The 23432-nt window shown below is 41.7% G+C and overlaps 1 protein-coding gene across 5 annotated transcripts; it reads right to left on the bottom strand.

Annotated features, from left to right (window-relative positions):
• Positions 1 to 185: 185 nt before the first annotated feature.
• On the bottom strand, positions 186 to 5960 carry LOC125522629 (dr1-associated corepressor homolog). 5 transcript variants are annotated; one of them, XM_048687697.1, is made up of 8 exons: positions 5686 to 5923; positions 4909 to 4997; positions 4021 to 4093; positions 3287 to 3418; positions 2313 to 2406; positions 1316 to 1429; positions 1167 to 1215; positions 186 to 964 (listed from the first exon to the last, which is right to left on the bottom strand). In XM_048687697.1, exons 4-8 carry the CDS (start codon positions 3336 to 3338, stop codon positions 476 to 478), a joined length of 798 nt encoding a protein of 265 aa, XP_048543654.1. In that variant the 5' UTR covers positions 3339 to 3418; positions 4021 to 4093; positions 4909 to 4997; positions 5686 to 5923; the 3' UTR covers positions 186 to 475. The 5 variants fall into 5 exon arrangements, with proteins under 5 accessions (XP_048543654.1, XP_048543643.1, XP_048543636.1 ...); XM_048687686.1 differs by lacking the exon at positions 3287 to 3418 and having other exon boundaries at positions 5686 to 5921; XM_048687679.1 differs by lacking the exons at positions 3287 to 3418; positions 4909 to 4997 and having other exon boundaries at positions 5686 to 5960.
• Positions 5961 to 23432: the final 17472 nt, after the last annotated feature.

Genomic DNA, 23432 nt, shown 5'->3' with positions numbered 1-23432 from the left:
AAAATAATAATAACACAAGATTGTTAATCACTAAAGCAAGAGAAAAATCCCACCTGGAAGAGCAAACTTCACAAATAACAAGATTGTTAAATCGCTAGTGCAAGATAAAAATCCCACCTGGAAGAGAAAAAATCACAAATAACACAAGAAAAAATCCACCTGGAAGAGTGGAACCTCATAAGAGCTAACATAAGCATTATGACATAGCATTTGATCTAAAAGCAACCATGATTTACAACCGGCGAACATGTCTAGTTATATAGTCGCTACACTATATAGTTGCTACACAAGATACTAGCTACTACTGGCTATTGAGCAATCAACATATGTCACATCCTAAATTACTTCTGCAGCATCTGCGGGTACACATACTACAAGAGAATTGCTACTACATTGTCAAGCTGGGCCTGCTAGGATGTACATCATGTCATGTCTACCTATCAGCTTCTCAAACTAAATCCACGCTAGAGTCACATCATTCTTCATTGTCATAGTCTTCGTCCTCCTCTAATCTATGGTTTGACGACAGCGCAAACTGCACCGGGTCCATGGCCATCTTGTTCATCTCAGGCATTTGCCAGCCCAGGAAATCCTTGGTCGCCACTTCTTCTTTCAACTGTGAAACCGATGGTCCTGAAGTCTGGACTTGCGGCGCCACGGTCACCACAGGAGCTGAAGGCTGGACTTGCGGCGCCACTGTATCCTCCTCGTAGTCAGCAAGATCTAAGTTCAAGTCAATGTTCCTTAAGGAGGCCCTGGCATTGCTCAAAGGGGTGTGCTCTTTGGTTTCACTTGTGTCCAAAACCCCGTCTCCAATCTCTACCTTCAGGTGGCCTGGTTTGCTAAATTGGGCACAACCTAATTCATGGTGTTCAATCTCCCTCTCAGCTCCACGCCCAGCACGGCGACCTCTCCCACGTCCCCTCCCACGCCCTCTGCCGTTGCTTGTGTGGCATGCTGCCTCCTACATATGCAAAACTTTTATCAGCAAAAGGAGATCGAATGGGCGACATAAAATGGGGTGATCATATATTGTGTCATACGAAACAAGCTACAGGCTGAATAGCAGAGAAAATGAAAACCCTGAGCTCATACTAAAAACTGTTCACAAAAATAAACATGTAAGTGTAACATATACAGAAAAGGTACAGGTCAGAAAGACTTACATTTCTTGTCCGCTTCGATTCCTCCTCGCTTTCATCCTCACCATGTTTCCTGATGACATTTCAGCAATTATTAAAGTTCATATAAACTCAAATTAACCAATTATTAAAGTTCATATCAGACTCTAATTAACCACAATTTGAAACTTTACCTTCTTTTGCCAAGCTTATCATCAACACTAGAATCAGGTGCACCCAAATCTGGAACTTTGCTGGCAACGTTCTTCAAAAAATCATACACATCGTAACTATGAATGCACTGTTTCCTGTAATAGCATAATACTGAATGAGATAATCGGACCATCAGAAAAAAAACAAATGTTTTGCTCAAGGAAATAATACATATATCAGGATCAAGAAAATAAGTCCCATTTCAACCACAAATTGAAATGATGCAACCACCACCCAACTGCATGTCCCTGAGGACCCCCACCAAGACGGTAATACCCCAAAATCAGCATAGACCACCACAAGACACATGCTTATCTACCTCTCTCTTTCAGTTCAAAACATGTATCAAGGAAGGTACTTTTACAGCTTCCATAATCCATATAACACGCTGCTGACTTTGGCACAAAGTAGCACCAGGGCCCAATCAGTTACTAAATAGGATTGACATATAAGCTAACCAACTATGACATTAAATTCAGTTCAAAAGGAGCTAGCCTATATTTGTTCCTGAAAATGTCATTGTGAAAGAGTACTAGAGCAATATCAGTACGTCAAAGCTTTTCACTTCTGATGTTTGTTATACAAGTGAATTTGTCTAGTAAAGCTGAAAATTGAAAAATAACAGCCAATGTGACAATGAAAGGTGGACCCTGAGGGCATGTCATCAGTGAAACGATGTTATTTTCCCATGTGATATTTGTAGTGTTACTGAGCAACTTGCTCATTGGTATATTTGGACACTACATAAACTACACAAGCGACAGAATATGACAGTAGAACTGAACTTGAGGAAACAATTTATGGGTACAAAATTGCAAGAACAATGTATTGCCAAGAAAAATCAAAATGAGAAATGGTAATGCTTCCAAGGTTTTGCCATACTAATCAAAAAGTTCAACATGGTAATATAAATTATCTATCCAGTCAAACAAAAAGGTGTTTGGATATGACAAAACATATAAGGTCAAGGAAACTTACAGATGTGATGAACTCACTGTTTTGACCCCTTTTTCAACAGTGATATTATATGTCCTATCACATAAGTCTTGCAAAAATAGCTCCAACGCTTTGGCTGCAAATCATGATATCAGAAAAAGATGTTAGTCGAAAGCACATGCATGATGTGAGTTACAAAAAGAAACTAAGAAAATATAAGCACGTAGGTGCACTATAAGAGGCCGAGTTGCTTTGCTATCGCATATAGCTTGCGTCAATCATATATCAACATTGTACATGTTAACATTAATTAATTATACAGTTCAAATAAGCACATGCAATTAGGCTATACCTTGCTGTTGATGTTATCTATACTGCTTATAAAAGTAGGGGTTTGCTTTCTACTGATGAACCGGCATTTTTGTACATGCGTCTAAAATGGAATGGCTTACATTCGAAGTATGATCCGCTAGAGTGCCAATTCTCAAGTATCTTTAATTACTCTACTCACTCAATGTATGGTCCTATGTAGCAAACAGCAGGTACACATCAACTCTTACCGCGGCTAAACTGTTCCCCCCCCCCCCCCTCTCATTTAATGTATGTCCTGCCATAGTCATCGAGTACGCCTAACGCCTAAGTACTCCACTCAATTTTGTGGTCCTTAATACTGTGCAATGTATACACAAGTTGTTCCCATGTCTAGCCCTCTCCAAGATTTCCCTTTCCCCGCACCATGGCTCCCCACCTAACTTGTGCCCATCTTCTCCTCTACCCAGTTTGACCCACCAGGACATGTAAAATAAATTGACTAGCTACAAATCAGGAGAACAGAGAAAGCCAAATCATCAAGACATGTTGGCAGCATATCGCTGAGCTAACAGGGTAGAGATGAGGTGCCTGGTGGAGGAGCCAGTCAGGGGTCACTCTGGCATGGAAATATGGTGGTGACGCACCTGTGGGGGAGGTGTAAAGGCAACTGTGGATGCATGCATTAATAAGGAGAATAGGCTTACATGGTTGACCATTGAGCCTGAACTCAGTTTCCCTGGCCCAAAGGATTAACATTTGCACCTTAGCTCTGATGACCTCAGTAGCAAGCTCCTCCTCTTAACAAGAAAGATGACTACCGTTGCTCTACATCTTCCCTATATGCTTTATGGTCAGTATGATTCTCTAGTTTGAAATCGAGATCTAGAATGACCATATATCAAAATCATGTCATCTGAATCAAAGTGTAGTGCTGACTGACCGGCAGCTGCAAACGTGTCATGCTCCAAACAATACAAAACTCTGTAAAGATAAATTCAGAGGATCTATCCCTGTCAACTTCCCGAAAGGACCAAATAGTTCAATAATTTTGCCTATGTTTTGTTTACACCAAGAAGGAACAATAGATACTAATGTCTGCAATTATTTTTAGCTTCGGTTTGAATATGAGAAAATAAAAAGAAAGATGAAATTCCTATTGCAGTGGTCAACGCTGCCATTTCTGGAGCCCTTCAATGGAGCTATTTTGCCAACTACATTTAAATAAGATAGTAATTATTATGTTTTTAAAGAGGCGCAGCTTAGATAGACAAACGGTGTATGTAGCATATGTCTATGGCCTCTTCAAGACATGCTATCGAACTCTCTCGTTAACAACAGATGGCGAAAAAAAGATGATGTATGTAGTGAAATAACTCTGGAACTGATAAGAGGCGAGTTGAAGGAAAGTTCTGCAAACAAGAGGCTGTGGAAAACTTACAAACTAGAACAGGTACAGCTAGAGCAATCTTGCCGACATCTTCATCTGCTTGCATGATCTTCTTAATCCGAGGCTGTATAACAAAGTACAAGAGGAAGCTGATATCACATTAACAGAAGAGTACCATGATACCATCTGAAAAGTAGTAGGAATCTGCCATTTTCAAATTATGACAACATGTCAATAATAAAACACTCATTAATCATAGTTATGATTGTTGCATACTACAGTGCAAATGGCCAATGATGCAACTTCGATGGAAAAGGACATGAGAGCGATAGTATTCACATGTGGTTATAAGCACAGGTCCTAGCAGATGAAGAAAAGAGATTCTGCTAGCCCTTGTGAAAGAAAGGGTAATGAAGAAGGTATCTCTATCCACTGTAGAAAAACTTTAGTATCATGAGGATTCCATTGTACAGCAAACATATTCATCAAAACACTTGCATCTTCCCCCGAAGATGGACCAAAAACAGATCGGAGAATATACCATGCTTAGAATAAGATAAACACTCTACACTATATATTTTTATAGATCGTACACAGCTTTAACCAACACTCATTGCCTGTTGTGGGCCAGATGTTAAATAGTAGAATCCTACTGTATTTACCATTTGAAATATACTACAAAATCTGAACAGTACTAACTCATCAGGCTAAGAAGCTTCCCTGCCAGGTTGCCACCACAATCTATATCTAAACAATCATGATACGAATGTCAACAGATCAACAACTATAAAAAGAACTCACATGCTTGATTCTATAGTTAGCACTTTGTACCAACAATCGCGCTCCTCTTTTAATTTGGGAAAAAAGGAAGGAGCACTTGGTGTTCATTATGTGGGAATATTAGTTTAGGTACAATCGGCCCGGTTTGAAGCAAGCTACCGATCAAAATAGGGAACACCGCAGAAGACCTGGAGTTGATCATCTCTTGAGACAATTAAGCCACCTCCGCTGAAGTTAAACTCTCATTCCTAAAAAAAGCTCATATTTATAAAAGAGTTATTTAATAATCATGTCCATCTTTTTTCAGTAAATAGTGAATGCAAGTAATTTCTGTTAACTTCGTTCCTTAAAGAACAAGCCTAGCAATTGAAGCACAAGGATGACCCAAGGATTTAATCATAACGAATTAGTCAAACATAAAATAAATTGACCCTAATATTAAATAATAAAGTAGATTAATAGCACACTCGTCCGCGGAAAGCCATATACTAGTGAAACGTTAACAGGGTAGGCAGAATCTACATAATCCAGGATTTTTCACGCATCCACCACCTACATCATATGCCCATCTATAACCGCAGCTTCATTGCCATCGGGACAGCGAACCATAGCCACCATAAAAACAAACGTACATGAAACAAGCCCAGGACGAGCACACGCGAGAGGCTAAAAATTCCAACCGTGCTGCGAAATCTACATATTATTTAGCGACAGCACCCAAAAATTCCCCAAACGTGCATCTATCAAGCCCAGCAATAGAGAGAAACAGACAAACATGCATATCGCAGGTCCATTGGCCGTCAATTTACAGAAACCTAACCGCCGGAAACAAAACCTAGACGAAGCACACAGAAAAAATCGCGAAATCGACGGCGCGCACAGCGTGGGGGGGAGGCCTGAACCGGCAAAAAAAAATCGCAGGGGCACGGGTCATACCGCGGGGAAGCGGGTGTCGAGCTTCTTCCTCATGGCGCGGAGCCGGCGGCGCCGGAGAGAGCGTCCCCGGCGGAGAGAACGCGGCGGCGGGAGGTCGGATCGGCGCGGCGGGCGAAGCGGGGGACATCGGATCGGAGGGGGGAGAAAGCCACAAACATAAATAGCGATTCGGATAGATTTCTGATTTGGGGATTAGGGTTTCCGTTATCGCTATCTTTTCACTTTTTTTACGGGAGAAAATAAAAACAAACTATCTTTTTCCCCCATAAACAGCGCGGCCAATGGCCGCGCGAAGCGGGCAGAGGTGCGCGGACTCTCCGGCGCATGGACGCTAAGCTCCTGGACCCGGCGCATAGGCCTTGGCCTCACGTGCGGCGCTAAGACCGTAGTAGATGGTCCATGCTGTGGATGCGACGGACCGGGTCCACGGAGACGTTTCGCGGTGGGTAAAAGCTCAGCGCGATGTGGGGGCCCGCGTAGTTAGACCTCTCCCGAACCGTTTGCGCGTGCGGCCGCAGGTCAGCCGTCCGTGTCGCGTTCCCCGGATGAGGTGGGCCCCATGTTTCTGGCTGGTTCGTGGCGCTCCCTGTGTCCGCCGTCCGATTCGAGGGGTCGGCGGGATCCGGCGGCTGGGTCTCGTTCGTGGCCTTGGGCTGCGAGAGTCATCGTCCATTCTTGGGCTCTAACTTTATCTGGGTACTTCCTTCGTTTTCTTTTTAGTTTGCACATAAAGTTGGTTTGTCTTAAAAAAATTGTTCATTTGCTCAAAAAAAGGTCAAAGTCGAACTTTATAATGTTTGACTAATTTTATTGGTAACAATAGCAATATTCACAATATGAAATCAATATTATTAGATGCATCATAAAATTAACTTTCATATACCATATAACTTTGATATTTGTAGATATTGATATTTTTTATATAAATTTGTTGAAACTTTGTTTAATTTGACTTTGATCAAAGTGTATCTGTAAGAGTAAAAAAGGAAACGGAGGGAGATGCTTTGACTTGTCTTTGTGAGCTAAGAATATATTGCCATGTTTGTTTTGTGGAGTGTTAACGTAAACGTAAAGGGAATCATGTTTCAGGGTGTAAGAGCACCTCCAACGCGCCGACCCAATTGGACGTGCGTTTTATTCGCTTTTCATCTGTTTGGATCGGCCAGGCAGACGTGCATGTCGGCATTTTCATATTGGTCAGCAGGTGCGCCCAATGAAAGACGGGCCCAAATTTGCCGGTGTAGAAAAAAACAGGTCATAGAAATAAACATAATTAAACATTAAAGTGGTTGGTCAACCGCCGGCCAAAGTCCACTTAAACCTAATCAAAAACATTAATAAAAAGATATGCGCCCGCACGCTGCCCTAGACGTCCTCCGCCTTGCCCTTGCCCTTGACATCGCTATCGCCGCCGGTGAGGTCGATGAAGACGGGAGCAGGGCCAGCCCACCCAAACGCCGCTTGGTACACTGCCAAGGCAGCCTCCTCCGGCGTCTGCTGGGGCGCCGACATTGTGGCTAGCTGGGCGCACTCTTCTTTCTCCTCCTCAAGCCGCAACGCCTCCGCATTGCGGCACAGCTGCTGCTCCCAAAGCATCTGTCGCTCGCCGTCGGCCTCCTCCTGGGCGAGCCAATGCGCCTTCCAGAGCTCAAGGTGGGCCGCCTCCTCCTCCGGCCTCGCGGCGTAGTGGACCGGAGGCGTGCTCATCCACTCACGGTACTCGTCGGTCCACATGTAGGACTCCTCCGGCCAAGTGGGTGGAGGCGGCGAGCACTTTCGCGTCGGCTCCGGCTCCGACTTGGGCTCGACGATGGGCAGCGCCGGTGGCGGTGGAGGCGAGTCGAAGAGCGGGGCGTGGACGGACTCTCCTGCCACCGACAAGGCGAGGGCGCGCTCCATCCCATCCCATTAGGCCTCCTCCTCGATCCTGCTCGCCTCCAACGCGTGCTGCAGGGCTTGCTCGGCTTGGTACGCCGCCTCTTCGTCCTGCTCGTGCAGCAGAACCTCAGGTGGCGGAGGAGGAAGGTCGTGGTCGACGTGGACGCCCTGGCGGCGCTTCTCCTCGTGCTCTAGCGCGAACCAGCGCGACCAGTTGGGAGATTCTGGCGCGTAGGGGCGCACCCGCCGCTGCTCCAGAGACTGGAGTGAGGGCCTCGCGACACCGGCGAACCTCCTCGGCGTGCGCGCGCGACGTGCGTGGCACTGGCGGAACAGGGATCCGTTGCGGATCCAGATGTTGGGGAACGCAGTAATTTCAAAAAAAATCCTACGCACACGCAAGATCATGGTGATGCATAGCAACGAGAGGGGAGAGTGTCGTCCGTGTACCCTCGTAGACCGTAAGCGAAAGCGTTATAAGAACGCGGTTGATGTAGTCGTACGTCTTCACAATCCGACCGATCCAAGTACCGAACATACGACACCTCCGAGTTCAGCACACGTTCAGCTCGGTGACGTCCCACGAACTCCGATCCAGCAGAGCTTCGAGGGAGAGTTCGTCAGCATGACGGCATGATGACGGTGATGATCATGCTACTGACACAGGGCTTCGCCTAAGCACCGCTACGATATGACCGAGGTGGATTATGGTGGAGGGGGCACCGCACATGGCTAAAAGATCAACTTGTGTGTCTATGGGGTGCCCCCTGGCCACGTATATAAAGGAGGGAGGAGGAGGCCGGCCCTAGAGGGGGCGCGCCAAGTCCCCTTTTCCTTTCCGGAGTAGGCGAGAAGAAAGAAGGAAAGAGAGAGGGGGTAGGAAATGGCAAGGGGGGCGCCGCCCCCTTTCCCCTAGTCTAATTCGGACCCATGGGGGCGCCTCCTTCCCTTTGGCCTGCCTCCTCTATTCCCGTATGGCCCAATAAGGCCCAATACTTCTCCCGATGAATTCCCGTAACTATCCGGTACTCCGAAAAATACCCGAATCACTCGGAACCTTTCCGATGTCCGAATATAGCCTTCCAATATATCAATCTTTACGTCTCGACCATTTCAAGACTCCTCGTCATGTCCCCGATCTCATCCGGGACTCTGAACAAACTTCGGTCATCAAATCACATAACTCATAATACAAATCGTCACAGAACGTTAAGCGTGCGGACCCTACGGGTTCGAGAACTATGTAGACATGACCGAGACTCATCTCCGTTCAATAACCAATAGCGGAACCTGGATGCTCATATTGGTTCCTACATATTCTATGAAGATCTTTATCGGTCAAACCGCATAACAACATATGTTGTTCCCTTTGTCATCGGTATGTTACTTGCCCGAGATTCGATCGTCGGTATCTCAATACCTAGTTCAATTTCGTTACCGGCAAGTCTCTTTACTCGTTCCGTAATGCTACATCCCGTAACTAACTCATTAGCTACATTGCTTGCAAGGCTTATAGTGATGTACATTACCGAGAGGGCCCAGAGATACCTCTCCGACAATCGGAGTGACAAATCCTAATCTTGATCCATGTCAACTTAACAAACACCATCGGAGACACCTGTAGAGCACCTTTATAATCACCCAGTTGCGTTGTGACGTTTGGTAGCACACAAAGTGTTCCTCCGGTATTCAGGAGTTGCATGATCTCATAGTCATAGGAACATGTATAGTTATGGAGAAAGCAATAGCAACAAACTAATCGATCATCGTGCTAAGCTAACAGATGGGTCAAGTCAATCACATAATTCTCTAATGATGTGATCACGTTAATCAAATAACAACTCATGTCTATGGTTAGGAAACATAACCATCATTGATTCAACGAGCTAGTCAAGTAGAGGCAAACTAGTGGCACTCTGTTTGTCTATGTATTCACACATGTACTAAGTTTCCGATTAATACAATTCTAGCATGAATAATAAACATTTATCATGATATAAGGAAATATAAATAACAACTTTATTATTGCCTCTAGGGCATATTTCCTTCAGTCTCCCACTTGCACTAGAGTCAATAATCTAGTTCACATCGTCATGTGATTTAACACCAATAGTTCACATTTTTATGTGATTAGTTCACATCTCCATGTGACTAACACCCAAAGGGTTTACTAGAGTCAACAATCTAGTTCACATCGGCTATGTGATTAACACCCAAAGAGTGATCATGTTTGCCTTGTGAGAGAAATTTAATCAACGGGTCTGTCACACTTCAGAGCCGTATGTATTTTGCAAATTTGCTATGTCTACAATGCCTTTCCACGGAGCTACTCTAGCTAATTGGCTCCCACTTTCAATATGTATCTAGATTGAGACTCTAGAGTCATCCAGATCGGCTGTCAAAACTTGCATCGACGTAACTCTTTACGACGAACTCTTTGTCACCTCCATAACCGAGAAACATTTCCTTATTCCACTAAGGATATTTTTGAACCGTGTCCAGTGATCCACTCCTGGATCACTATTGTACCCTCTTGCCCAAACTTATGGTGAGGTACACAATAGGTCTGGTACACAGCAATAGCATACTTTATAGAACCTATGACTGAGGCATAGGGAATGACTTTTCATCTCTTTCTATTTTCTGTCGTGGTCGGGTTTTGAGTCTTTACTCAACTTCAACACCTTGCAACAGGCAAGAACTCCTTCTTTGACTGTTTCATTTGAACTACTTCAAAAACTTGTCAAGGTATGTACTCATTGAAAAATATATCAAGCGTCTTGATCTATCTCTATAGATCTTGATGCTCAATATGTAAGTAGCTTCATCGAGGTCTTTCTTTGAAAAACTCTTTCAAACACTCCTTTATGCTTTCCAGAAAATTCTACATTATTTCTGATCAACAATATGTCATTCACATATACTTATCAGAAATGTTGTAGTGCTCCCACTCACTTTCTTGTAAATATAGACTTCACCGCAAGTCTGTATAAAACCATATGCTTTGATCACTTTATCAAAGCATATATTCCAACTCCGAGATGCTTGCACCATCCATAGATAGATCACTGGAGCTTGCTCACTCTGTTAGCACCTTTAGGATCGACAAAACCTTCTGGTTGCATCATATACAACTCTTCTTTAAGAAATCCATTAAGGAATGCAGTTTTGACATTCATTTGCCAGATTTCATAAAATGCGGCAAGTGCTAACATGATTCAGACAGACTTTTAAGCATCGATACGAGTGAGAAAATCTCATTGTAGTCAACACCTTGAACTTGTCGAAAACATTTTGCGACAATTCGAGCTTTGTAGATAGTAACACTACTATCAGCGTCCGTCTTCCTCTTGAAAATCCATTTATTCTCAATGACTTACGATCATCAGGCAAGTCAATCAAAGTCCATACTTTGTTCTCATACATGGATCCCATCTCAGATTTCATGGCCTCAAGCCATTTCGTGGAATTTGGGCTCATCATCACTTCCTCATACTTCCTAGGTTCGTCATGGTCTAGTAACATGACTTCCAGAAAGGATTACCATACCACTCTAGTGCGGACCATACTCTGGTTGTCCTACGAGGTTTGGTAGTAACTTGATCTGAAGTTTCATGATCATCATCATTAACTTCCTCACTAATTGGTGTAGAAATCACCAGAACTAATTTATGTGATGAACTACTTTGCAATTCGTGATAAGGTACAATTATCCTCCCACTCACTTCTTTCGAAGAGAAACTCCTTCTCTAGAAAGGATCCACTTTTAGCAACAAAGATCTTGCCTTCGGATCTATGATAGAAGGTGTACCCAACAGTTTCCTTTGGGTATTCTATGAAGACACATTTTTCCGATTTGGGTTCGAGCTCATCAGGTTGAAACTTTTTCACATAAGCATCGCAACCCCAAACTTCAAGAAACGACAACTTAGGCTTCTAGCCAAACCACAGTTTCATATGGTGTCGTCTCTCAACGGATTTAGATGGTTCCCTATTTAACGTGAATGCAGCTGTCTCTAATGCATAACCCCAACATGATAGTGATAAGTCGGTAAGAGACATCATAGATCGCACCATATCTAATAAAGTACGGTTATGACGTTCGGACACACCATTACGTTGTGGTGTTCCAGGTGGCGTGAGTTGTGAAACTATTCCGCATTGTTTCAAATGAAGACCAAACTCGTAACTCAAATATTCTCATCCACGATTAGATCGCAGAAACTTTATTTTCTTGTTACGATGATTTTCCACTTCACTCTGAAATTCTTTGAAATTTTCAAATGTTTCAGACTTATGTTTCATCAAGTAGATATACCCATATCAGCTCAAATCATCTGTGAAAGGTCAGAAAATAACGATACCCACCGCGAGCCTCAACACTCATCGGATTACATACATCAGTATGTATTATTTCTAATAAGTCAGTTGCTTGCTCCATTGTTCCAGAGAACGGAGTTTTAGGCATCTTGCCCATGAGGCATGGTTCGCAAGCATCAAATGATTCATAATCAAGTGATTCCAAAAGCCCATCAGCATGGAGTTTCTTCATGCGCTTTACACCAATATGACCTAAACGGCAGTGCCACAAATAAGTTGCACTATCATTATTAACTTTGCATCTTTTAGCTTCAATATTATGAATATATGTATCACTACGATCGAGATTCAATAAACCATTCACCTTGGGTGTATGACCATTGAAGGTTTTATTCATTTAAACAGAAAAACAATTATTCTCTGACTTTAAATGAATAATCGTATTGCAATAAACATGATCAAATCATATTCATGCTTAACGCAAACACCAAATAACATTTATTTAGGTTCAACACTAATCCCGAAAGTATAGGGAGTGTGCGATGATGATCATATCAATCTTGGAACCACTTCCAACACACATCGTCACTTCACCCTTAACTAGTCTCTGTTCATTCTGCAACTCCTGTTTCGAGTTACTAATCTTTAGCAACCAAACTAGTATCAAATACTGAGGGGTTGCTATAAACACTAGTAAAGTACACACCAATAACATGTATATCAAATATACCTTTGTTCACTTTGCCATCCTTCTTATCCGCCAAATACTTGGGGCAGTTCTGCGTCCAATGACCAGTCCCTTTACAGTAGAAGCACTTAGTCTCAGGCTCAGGTCTAGACTTGGGCTTCTTCACTTGAGCAGCAACTTGCTTTCCGTTCTTCTTGAAGTTCCCCTTCTTCCCTTTGCCCTTTTTTCTTGAAACTAGTGGTCTTGTCAACCATCAACACTTGATGCTTTTCTTGATTTCTACCTTCGTCGATTTCAGCATCACGAAGAGCTTGGGAATCGTTTCCGTTATCCCTTGCATATTATAGTTCATCATGAAGTTCTAGAAACTTGGTGATAGTGACTAGAGAACTCTGTCAATCACTATATTATCTAGAAGATTAACTCCCACTTGATTCAAGTGATTGTAGTACTCAGACATTCTGAGCACATGCTCACTAGCTGAGCTATTCTCCTCCATCTTGTAGGCAAAGTATTGTCAGAGGTCTTATACCTCTTGACATGGGCATGAGTATGAAATACCAATTTCAACTCTTGGAACATCTTATATGCTCTATGGCGTTCAAAACATTTTTGAAGTCCCGGTTCTAAGCCGTAAAGCATGGTGCACTAAACTATCAAGTAGTCATCATACCGAGCTTTGCCAAAATGTTCATAACGTCTGCATTTGCTCCTGCAATAGGCCTGTCACCTAGCGGTGCATCAAGGACATAATTCTTCTGTGCAGCAATGAGGATAATCCTCAGATCACGAACCTAGTCCGCATCATTGCTACTATCATCTTTCAACATAGTTTTTCTCTAGGAACATATCAAAAATAAACGGGGAGCTACATCACCAGCAATTGATCTACAACATAGATATACAAATACTATCAGGACTAGGTTAATGATAAATTAAAGTTCAATTAATCATACTCCCTCCGTTCGGAATTACTTGTCGCAGAAATGGATGTATCTAGACGTATTTTAGTTCTAGATACATCCATTTTCGAGACAAGTAATTCCGAACGGAGGGATTATTACTTAAGAACTCCCACTTAGATAGACATCCCTCTAGTCATCTAAATGATCACGTGATCCAAATCAACTAAACCATGTCCAATCATCACGTGAGATGGAGTAGTTTTCAATGGTGAACATCACTATGTTGATCATCTCTACTATATGATTCAGGCTCGACCTTTCGGTCTCCACTGCTTCGAGGCCATATCTGCATATGCTAGGCTCGTCAAGTTTAACCCGAGTATTCCACGTGTGCAAAACTGGCTTGCACCCGTTGTATGTGAAAGTAGAGCTTATCACACCCGATCATCACGTGGTGTCTCGGCACGACGAACTGTCGCAACGGTGCATACTCAGGGAGAACACTTATACCTTGAAATTTAGTGAGAGATCATCTTATAATGCTACCGCCAAACTGATACGTCCATTTTGCATCATGCTTTTATATCAATATTATTGCATTATGGGCTGTTATTACACATTATATCACAATACTTATGCCTATTCTCTCTTATTTTACAAGGTTTACACAAAGAGGGAGAATGCCGGCAGCTGGGATTCTGGGCTGGAAAAGGAGAAAATATTAGAGACCTATTTGCATAGCTCCAAAAGTCCCGAAACTTCACGGGAAGATGTTTTCCAAATATATAAAAAATACTCAGCGGAAGAAACTCACCAGGGGGGCCATACCCTGCCCACGAGGGTGGGGGCACGCCCTACCCCCCAGGGCGCGCCGCCTACCTCATGGGCCCCCTGGTGGCCCTCCGGTGACCATCTTCTGCTATATGGAGTCCTTCAATGGGAAAAAATCATAAGCATCTTCTCGGACGAAACTCTGCCGCCACGAGGCGGAACCTCAGCGGAATCAATCTAGGGCTCTGGAGGAGCTGTTCTGCCGGGGAAACTTCCCTCCCGGAGGGGGAAATCATCGCCATCGTCATCACCAACGCTCCTCTCATCGGGAGAGGGCAATCTCCATCAACATCTTCATCAGCACCATCTCATCTCAAAACCCTAGTTCATCTCTGTATCCAATTCTTGTCTCCAAGTCCGGGATTGGTGCTAGTAGTGTTAATTACTCCTTGTAGTTGATGCTAGTTGGTTTAATTGGTGGAAGATCATATGTTCAGATCCTATATGCATATTAATACCCCTCTGGTTATGAACATGTTTATGCTTTGTGAGTAATTACTTTTGTTCCTGAGGACATGGGAGAAGTCTTGCTATTAGTAGTCATGTGAATTTGGTATTCGCTCGATATTTTGATGAGATGTATGTTGTCTCTCCTCTAGTGGTGTTATGTGAACGTCGACTACATGACACTTCACCATTATTTGGGCCTAGAGGAAGGAATTGGGAAGTAATAAGGAGATGATGGGTTGCTAGAGTGACAGAAGCTTAAGCCCTAGTTTATGCGTTGCTTCGTAAGGGGCTGATTTGGATCCATATGTTTCATGCTATGGTTAGGTTTACCTTAATACTTTTGTTGTAGTTGCGGATGCTTGCAATAGAGGTTAATCATAAGTGGGATGCTTGTCCAAGTAAGGGCAGCACCCAAGCACCGGTCCACCCACATACCAAATTATCAAAGTACCGAACGCGAATCATATGAACGTGATGAAAACTAGCTTGACGATATTCCCATGTGTCCTCGGGAGCGCTTTACATCATATAAGAGTTTGTCCAGGCTTGTCCTTTGCTACAAAAGGATTGGGCCACCTTGCTGCACTTTAGTTACCTTTTGTTACTTGTTGCTTGTTACAAATTATCCTATCACAAAACTATCTGTTACCACTTATTTCAGTACTTGCAGAGAATACCTTGCTGGAAACCACTTATCATTTCCTTCTACTCCTCGTTGGGTTCGACACTCTTACTTATTGAAAGGACTACGATAGATCCCCTATACTTGTGGGTCATCAAGACTCTTTTCTGGCACCGTTGCCGGGGAGTGAAGCGCCTTTGGTAGGTGGAATTTGCTAAGGAAAATTTTATATAGTGTGCTGAAATTTACTGTCACTTGTTACTATGGAAAGTAACCCTCCGATGGGCTTGTTCGGGGTATATTCACCCCGACTAGTAGAGCAAAGAGTTGCTCCTCAACCTATTGAACCTACTGAAAATGAAAATGAAAATGCTTGCTTTGAAGTTCCTGCGGGTATGATAGAAAAACTGCTAGCTAATCCTTTTTTAGGAGATGGAACAAAACATCCTGATGAACATCTGATATATGTGGATGAAGTTTGTGGATTATTTAAGCTTGCAGGTATACCCGGAGATGTTGTTAAGAAGAAGGTATTCCCCTTATCTTTGAGGGAAGATGAATCGACGTGGTATAGGCTATGTGATGATATGAGGTCTTGGAATTACAAACGATTGAAATTGGAATTTCATCAGAAGTTTTATCCTATGCATCTTGTTCATCGTGATCGCAATTATATATATAATTTTTGGCCTCGTGAAGGAGAAAGCATCGCTCAAGCTTGGGGGAGGCTTAAATCAATGTTATATTCATGCCCCGATCATGAGCTCTCAAGAGAAATGATTATTCAAAATTTTTATGCTCGGCTTTCTGGTAACAATCGCACCATGCTTGATACTTCTTGTGCTGGCTCTTTTATGATGAAGACTATTGAATTCAAATGGAATTTGTTGGAGAGAATTAAACACAACTCTGAAGATTGGGACCTCGACAATGGTAAGGAGTCAGGTATGACACCTAGTTTTGATTATGTTAAATCTTTTATGGATACCGATATTTTTCATAAATTTAGCACTAAATATGGACTTGACTCTGAGATAGTAGCTTCTTTCTGTGAATCTTTTGCTGCTTATGTTGATCTCCCCAAGGAGAAGTGGTTTAAATATCATCCTCCCATAGAAGTAAAAGTAGATGCACCTATTAAAGTTGAAGAAAAGACTATGCTACCTCTTGAGCTTGCGTTGGATTTCCCTGAAGAGGAAGGGATGATGGAGCAGAGTAGCGTAAGTATTTCCCTCAGTTTTTGAGAACCAAGGTATCAATCCAGTAGGAGGCCACGCTCAAGTCCCTCGTACCTGCACAAAACGATAGCTACTCGCAACCTACGTGATTGGGGTTGTCAATCCCTTCACGGTCACTTACAAGAGTGAGATCTGATAGATATAATATTTTTGGTATTTTTGGTATAAAGATGCAAAGTAAAAAGTAAAAGGCAAAGTAAAAGCAAAACAAGATTAAAGTGATGGAGATTGATATGATGAGAATAGACCCGGGGGCCATAGTTTCACTAGTGGCTTCTCTCAAGAGCGTAAGTATTCTACGATGGTGAACCAAATTACTGTTGAGCCAATTAACAGAATTGAGCATAGTTATGAGAATATCTAGGCATGATCATGTATATAGGCATCACGTCCGTGACAAGTAGACCGAAATGATTCTGCATCTACTACTATCACTCTACTCATCGACCGCTATCCATCATGCATCTAGAGTATTAAGTTAAAAACAGAGTAACGCATTAAGCAAGATGACATGATGTAGAGAGATAAATTCATGCAATATGAAATAAACCCCATCTTGTTATCCTCGATGGCAATGATGCAATACATGCCTTGCTGCCCCTTCTGTCACTGGGAAAGGACACCGCAAGATCAAACCCAAAGCTAAGCACTTCTCCCATGGCAAGAACTACCAATCTAGTTGGCCAAACCAAACGGATAATTCGAAGAGACTTGCAAAGATAACCAATCATACATAAAAGAATTTAGAGAAGATTCAAATATTATTCATAGATAGACTTGATCATAAACCCACAATTCATCGGTCTCAACAAACACACCGCAAAAAGAAGATTACATCGAATAGATCTCCACAAGAGAGGGGGAGAACTTTGTATTGAGATCCAAAAAAGAGAGAAGAAGCCATCTAGCTACTAACTATGGACCCGAAGGTCTGAGGTAAACTACTCACACTTCATCGGAGGGGCTATGATGATGTGGAAGCCCTCCGTGATGACGGCCCTCTCCGGCGGAGCTCTGGAACATGCCCCAAGATGGGATCTCGTGGATACAGAAAGTTGCAGTGGTGGAATTAGGTTTTTGGCTCCGTATCTGTTCGTTTGGGGGTACGCAGGTATATATAGGAGGAAGGAGTACGTCGGTGGAGCATCGAGGGGCCCACGAGGTAGGGGGGCGCACCCTGGGGGGGGCACCCTCGTGACCGCCTCTTTGACTCCTTGGAGTAGGGTCCAAGTCTCCTAGATCACGTTCGGTGAGAAAATCATGTTCCCGAAGATTTTATTCCGTTTGGACTCCGTTTGATATTCCGTTTCTTCGAAACACTGAAATAAGCAAAAAACAACAATTCTGGGCTGGGCCTCCGATTAATAGGTTAGTCCCAAAAATAATATAAAAGTGGAAAATAAAGCCCAATATAGTCCAAAACAGTAGATAATATAGCATGGAGCAATCAAAAATTATAGATACGTTGGAGACGTATCACGCATCCCCAAGCTTAATTCCTGCTCGTCCTCGAGTAGGTAAATGATAAAAAGAGAATTTTTGATGCGGAGTGCTACTTGGCATAATTTTAATGCAAATCTTCTTAATTGTGGTATGAATATTCAGATTAGGAAGATTCAAGAAAAAAGTTTATATTGACATAAAAATAATAATACTTCAAGCAAACCAACAAAGCAATTATGTTTTCTTAAAGTAACATGGCCAAAGGAAAGTTCATCCCTACAAAATCATATAGTTTAGTCATGCTCCATTTTTGTCACACAAGAATGCTCTCATCATGCACAACCCCGATGACAAGCCAAGCAATTGTTTCATACCTTAATAATTTCAAACTCATAAACTTTCACGCAATACATGAGCGTGAGCCATGGATATAGCACTATGGGTGGAATAGAATATAATGATGGGGGTTATGTGGAGAAGACAAAAAAGGAGAAAGTATCACATCAACGAGGCTAATCAATGGGCTATGGAGATGCCCATCAATTGATGTTAATGCAAGGAGTAGTGATTGCCATGCAACGGATGTACTAGAGCTATAAATGTATGAAAACTAAACAAAAGAAACTAAGTGGGTGTGCATCCAACTTGCTTGCTCATGAAGATCTAGGGCACTTGAGGAGGCCCATTGTTGGAATATACAAGCCAAGTTCTATAATGAAAATTCCCACTAGTATATGAAAGTGATAACTCAAGAGACTCTCTATATGAAGAACATGGTGCTACTTTGAAGCACAAGTGTGGAAAAAGGAATAGTATCATTGCCCCTTTTTATTTATTTTCTTTTTTTGGGCCTTCTTTTTTTTCTTTGGCCTTTCTCTTTTTTTGGGACAATGCTCTATTGAATGATGATCATCACACTTTTATTTATTTACAACTCAATGATTACAACTCCATACTAGAACAAAGTATGACTCTATATGGATGCCTCCGGCGGTGTACCGGGATATGCAATGAACCAAGAGTGACATGTATGAAAGAATTATGAACGATGGATTTGCCACAAATACTATGTCAACTACATGATCATGCTAAGCAATATGACAATGATGGATGTGTCATGATAAACTAGATGGTGGAAAGTTGCATGGCAATATATCTCGGAATGGCCATGGAAATGCCATAATAGGTAGGTATGGTGGCTGTTTTGAGGAAGATATAAGGAGGTTTATGTGTGAAAGAGCGTATCATATCACGGGGTTTGGATGCACCGGCGAAGTTTGCACCAATTCTCGATGTGAGAAAGGGCAATGCACGGTACCATAGAGGCTAGCAATGATGGAAGGGTGAGAGTGTGTATAATCCATGGACTCAACATTAGTCATAAAGAACTCATATACTTATTGCAAAAATCTACAAGCCATCAAAAACCAAAGTATTACACGCATGCTCCTAGGGGGATAGATTGGTAGGAAAAGACCATCGCTCATCCCCGACCGCCACTCATAAGGAGGACAATCAAATAACACCTCTTGTTTCAAATTTGTTGCATAACATTTACCATACGTGCATGCTACGGGACTTGCAAACTTTAACTCAAGCACTTCTCAAATTCACAATTACTCTACTAGCATGACTTTGATATTACTACCTCCATATCTTAAAACAATTATCAAGCATCCAACTTTTCTTAGTATTCAACACACTCAAAAGAAAGTTTCACAAATCTTGAATACCAAGCATGTTATCATTAAGCAAATTACCATGCTATTAAGACTCTCAAAATAATTTAAGTGAAGCATGAGAGATCAATAGTTTCTTTAAAACAAATCCACCACCGTGCTCTAAAAGATCTAAGTGAAGCACATAGAGCAAAATTATAACGCTTAAAAGATATAAGTGAAGCACATAGAGCAAAACTACTTAGCTCAAAAGATATAAGTGAAGCACATAGAGCAAAACTACTTAGCTCAAAAGATATAAGTGAAGCACATAGAGTATTCTATCAAATTTTAATTCATGTATGGCTCTCTCAAAAGGTGTGTATAGCAAGGATGATTGTGGCACACTAACAACCAAAGACACAAATAATGCAAGACGCTCCAAGCAAAACACATATCATGTTGGTGAATAAAAATATAGCTCCAAGTAAATTACCGATGGAAGTGGACGAAAGAGGGGATGCCTTCCGGGGCATCCCCAAGCTTTGACTTTTTGGTGTCCTTGGATTATCTTGGGGGTGCCATGGGCATACCCAAGCTTAGGCTCTTGCCACTCCTTGTTCCATAATCCATCACAAGAATTCACCCAAAACTTGAAAACTTCACAGCACAAAACTTAAAGAAGAAAACTCGTGAGCTCCATTAGCGAAAGAAAACAAAAGAACACTTCAAGGTACTGTAATGAACTCATTCTTTATTTATATTGGTGTTAAACCTACTGTATTCCAACTTCTCTATGTATTATAAACTATTTTACTAACCATAGAATCATCAAAATAAGCAAACAACACACGAAAAACAGAATCTGTCAAAAACAGAACAGTCTGTAGTAATATGTAGCTAGCGCAATATATGGAACCCCAAAAATTCTAAAATGAATTTCTGGACGTGAGGAATTTATCTATTAATCATCTGAAAAAAGAATTAACTAAATAGCACTCTCCAAATAAAAATGACAGCAGTTCTCGTGAGCGCTAAAGTTTCTGTTTTTTACAGCAAGTTCAACAAGACTTTCCCCAAGTCTTCCCAGCGGTTCTACTTGGCACAAACACTAATTAAACACAAAAAACACAACCAAAACAGAGGCTAAATAATTTATTTATTACTAAACATGAGCAAAAAGCAAGGAATAAAAATAAAATTGGGTTGCCTCCCAACAAGCGCTATCGTTTAACGCCCCTAGCTAGGCATAAAAGCGAGGATAGATCTAGATATTGCCATATTTGGTAGGCAATCCATAAGTGGCTCTCATGATAGTTTCATATGGAAATTTTATTTTCTTTCTTGTAAAGTGTTCCATGCCCTTTTTTAATGGAAATTGAAATCTAATATTCTCTTCCTTCATATCAATAATCGCACCAACCGTTCTAAGGAAAGGTCTACCAAGAATAATAGGGCAAGAAGGATTGCAATATATATCAAGAACAATGAAATCTTAGGGCACATAATTCCTATTTGCAACAATAAGAACATCATTAATCCTTCCCATAGGTTTCTTAATAGTAGAATCCGCAAGATGCAAGTTTAGAGAGCAATCATTAAAATTACGGAAATCTAGCAAATCACACAAAGTCTCGGGAATAGTAGAGACACTAGCACCCAAATCACACAAAGCATAAAACTCATGATCTTTAATTTTAATTTTAATAGTTGGTTCCCACTCATAATAGAGTTTTCTAGGGATAGAAACTTTCAACTCAAGTTTTTCTTCATAAGATTGCATCAAGGCATCAACAATATGTTCGGTGAAGGCTTTATTTTGACTATAAGCATGAGAAGAATTTAGCACGGATTGCAACAAGGAAATACAATCAATTAAAGAGCAACTTTCATAATTAAATTCCTTGAAATCCAATATAGTGGGTTTAGCAACATCTAGATTTTTATTTCTTTCAATCCCACTTTCATCAATTTCATCATAAAGATCTAAATACTCCGAATTTTTAGAACGCCTTCTAGGTAAAGGAAGATCATATTCAGTTTCATCAAGATTCATATTGCAAAACAAAGATTTAATAGGAGACACATCAATAACTTTTAGATCTTCATCTTGATTTTCGTAGGAATTCGGTTTAGCGGCCATCTTATTGACTAAGGTGGCTTGCATATCCGAAATTTCAGCAGTCATCTTTTCTGGACGAGCAATTTGGGATCTTATACTATCAAATTCTTTAGACATATCATCAAGCTCTTTATTCATATAACTCATAAAACTTTTTTGTTCCTTCAGCTCGTTTCTAAAGAAAATATTATGCTCAAATTGCAAAACCATAAACTTCCTAACGTTGTTTTCGATCTCCTCTAACCTTTTAAGGTGAAGGTCACCAAATCTCGGTTGAGCCATCGCGACAAGCAAGCAAACTAGCACATGAGCAAGCAAGAGCAAATGGGCAAAAAGAGGCAAGTAGAGAGGGAGGATAGAGAGAGAGAGGGCAAATAAAACAGCAAGGTGAAGTGGGGGAGAGGAAAACGAGATGCAAATGGCAAATAATGTAATGCGAGAGATAGGGATTGTGATGGGTACTTGGTATGTTGACTTTTTGCGTAGACTCCCCGGCAACGGCGCCAGAAATCCTTCTTAATACCTCTTGAGCTTGTGTTGGATTTCCCCGAAGAGGAAGGGATGATGCAGCAGAGTAGCGTAAGTATTTCCCTCAGTTTTTGAGAACCAAGGCATCAATCCAGTAGGAGGCCACGCTCAAGTCCCTCGTACCTGCACAAAACGATAGCTACTCGCATCCTACGTGATTGGGGTTGTCAATCCCTTCACGGTCACTTACGAGAGTGAGATCTGATAGATATAATATTTTTGGTATTTTTGGTATAAAGATGCAAAGTAAAAAGTAAAAGGCAAAGTAAAAGCAAAACAAGATTAAAGTGATGGAGATTGATATGATGAGAATAGACCCGGGGGCCATAGGTTTCACTAGTGGCTTCTCTCAAGAGCATAAGTATTCTACGGTGGTGAACAAATTACTGTTGAGCAATTGACAGAATTGAGCATAGTTATGAGAATATCTAGGCATGATCATGTATATAGGCATCACGTCCGTGACAAGTAGACCGAAACGATTCTGCATCTACTACTATTACTCTACTCATCGACCGCTATCCAGCATGCATCTAGAGTATTAAGTTAAAAACAGAGTAACGCCTTAAGCAAGATGACATGATGTAGAGAGATAAATTCATGCAATATGAAATAAACCCCATCTTGTTATCCTCGATGGCAACGATGCAATACGTGCCTTGCTTCCCCTTCTGTCACTGGGAAAGGACACTGCAAGATCGAACCCAAACCTAAGCACTTCTCCCATGGAAAGAACTACCAATCTAGTTGGCCAAACCAAACGGATAATTCGAAGAGACTTGCAAATATAACCAATCATACATAAAAGAATTCAGATAAGATTCAAATATTATTCATAGATAGACTTGATCATAAACCCACAATTCATTGGTCTCAACAAACACACCGCAAAAAGAAGATTACATCGAATAGATCTCCACAAGAGAGGGGGAGAACTTTGTATTGAGATCCAAAAAAGAGAGAAGAAGCCATCTAGCTACTAACTATGGACCCGAAGGTCTGAGGTAAACTACTCACACTTCATCGGAGGGGCTATGATGATGTAGAAGCCCTCCGTGATGACG

The sequence above is a fragment of the Triticum urartu genome, chromosome 1 (genome assembly GCF_003073215.2).
Source record: "Triticum urartu cultivar G1812 chromosome 1, Tu2.1, whole genome shotgun sequence".
In the NCBI taxonomy this organism is placed as follows: Eukaryota; Viridiplantae; Streptophyta; class Magnoliopsida; order Poales; family Poaceae; genus Triticum; species Triticum urartu.
Note: the sequence above shows the minus strand (reverse complement) of the source record. Positions and strands in the feature narration are given on the sequence as shown.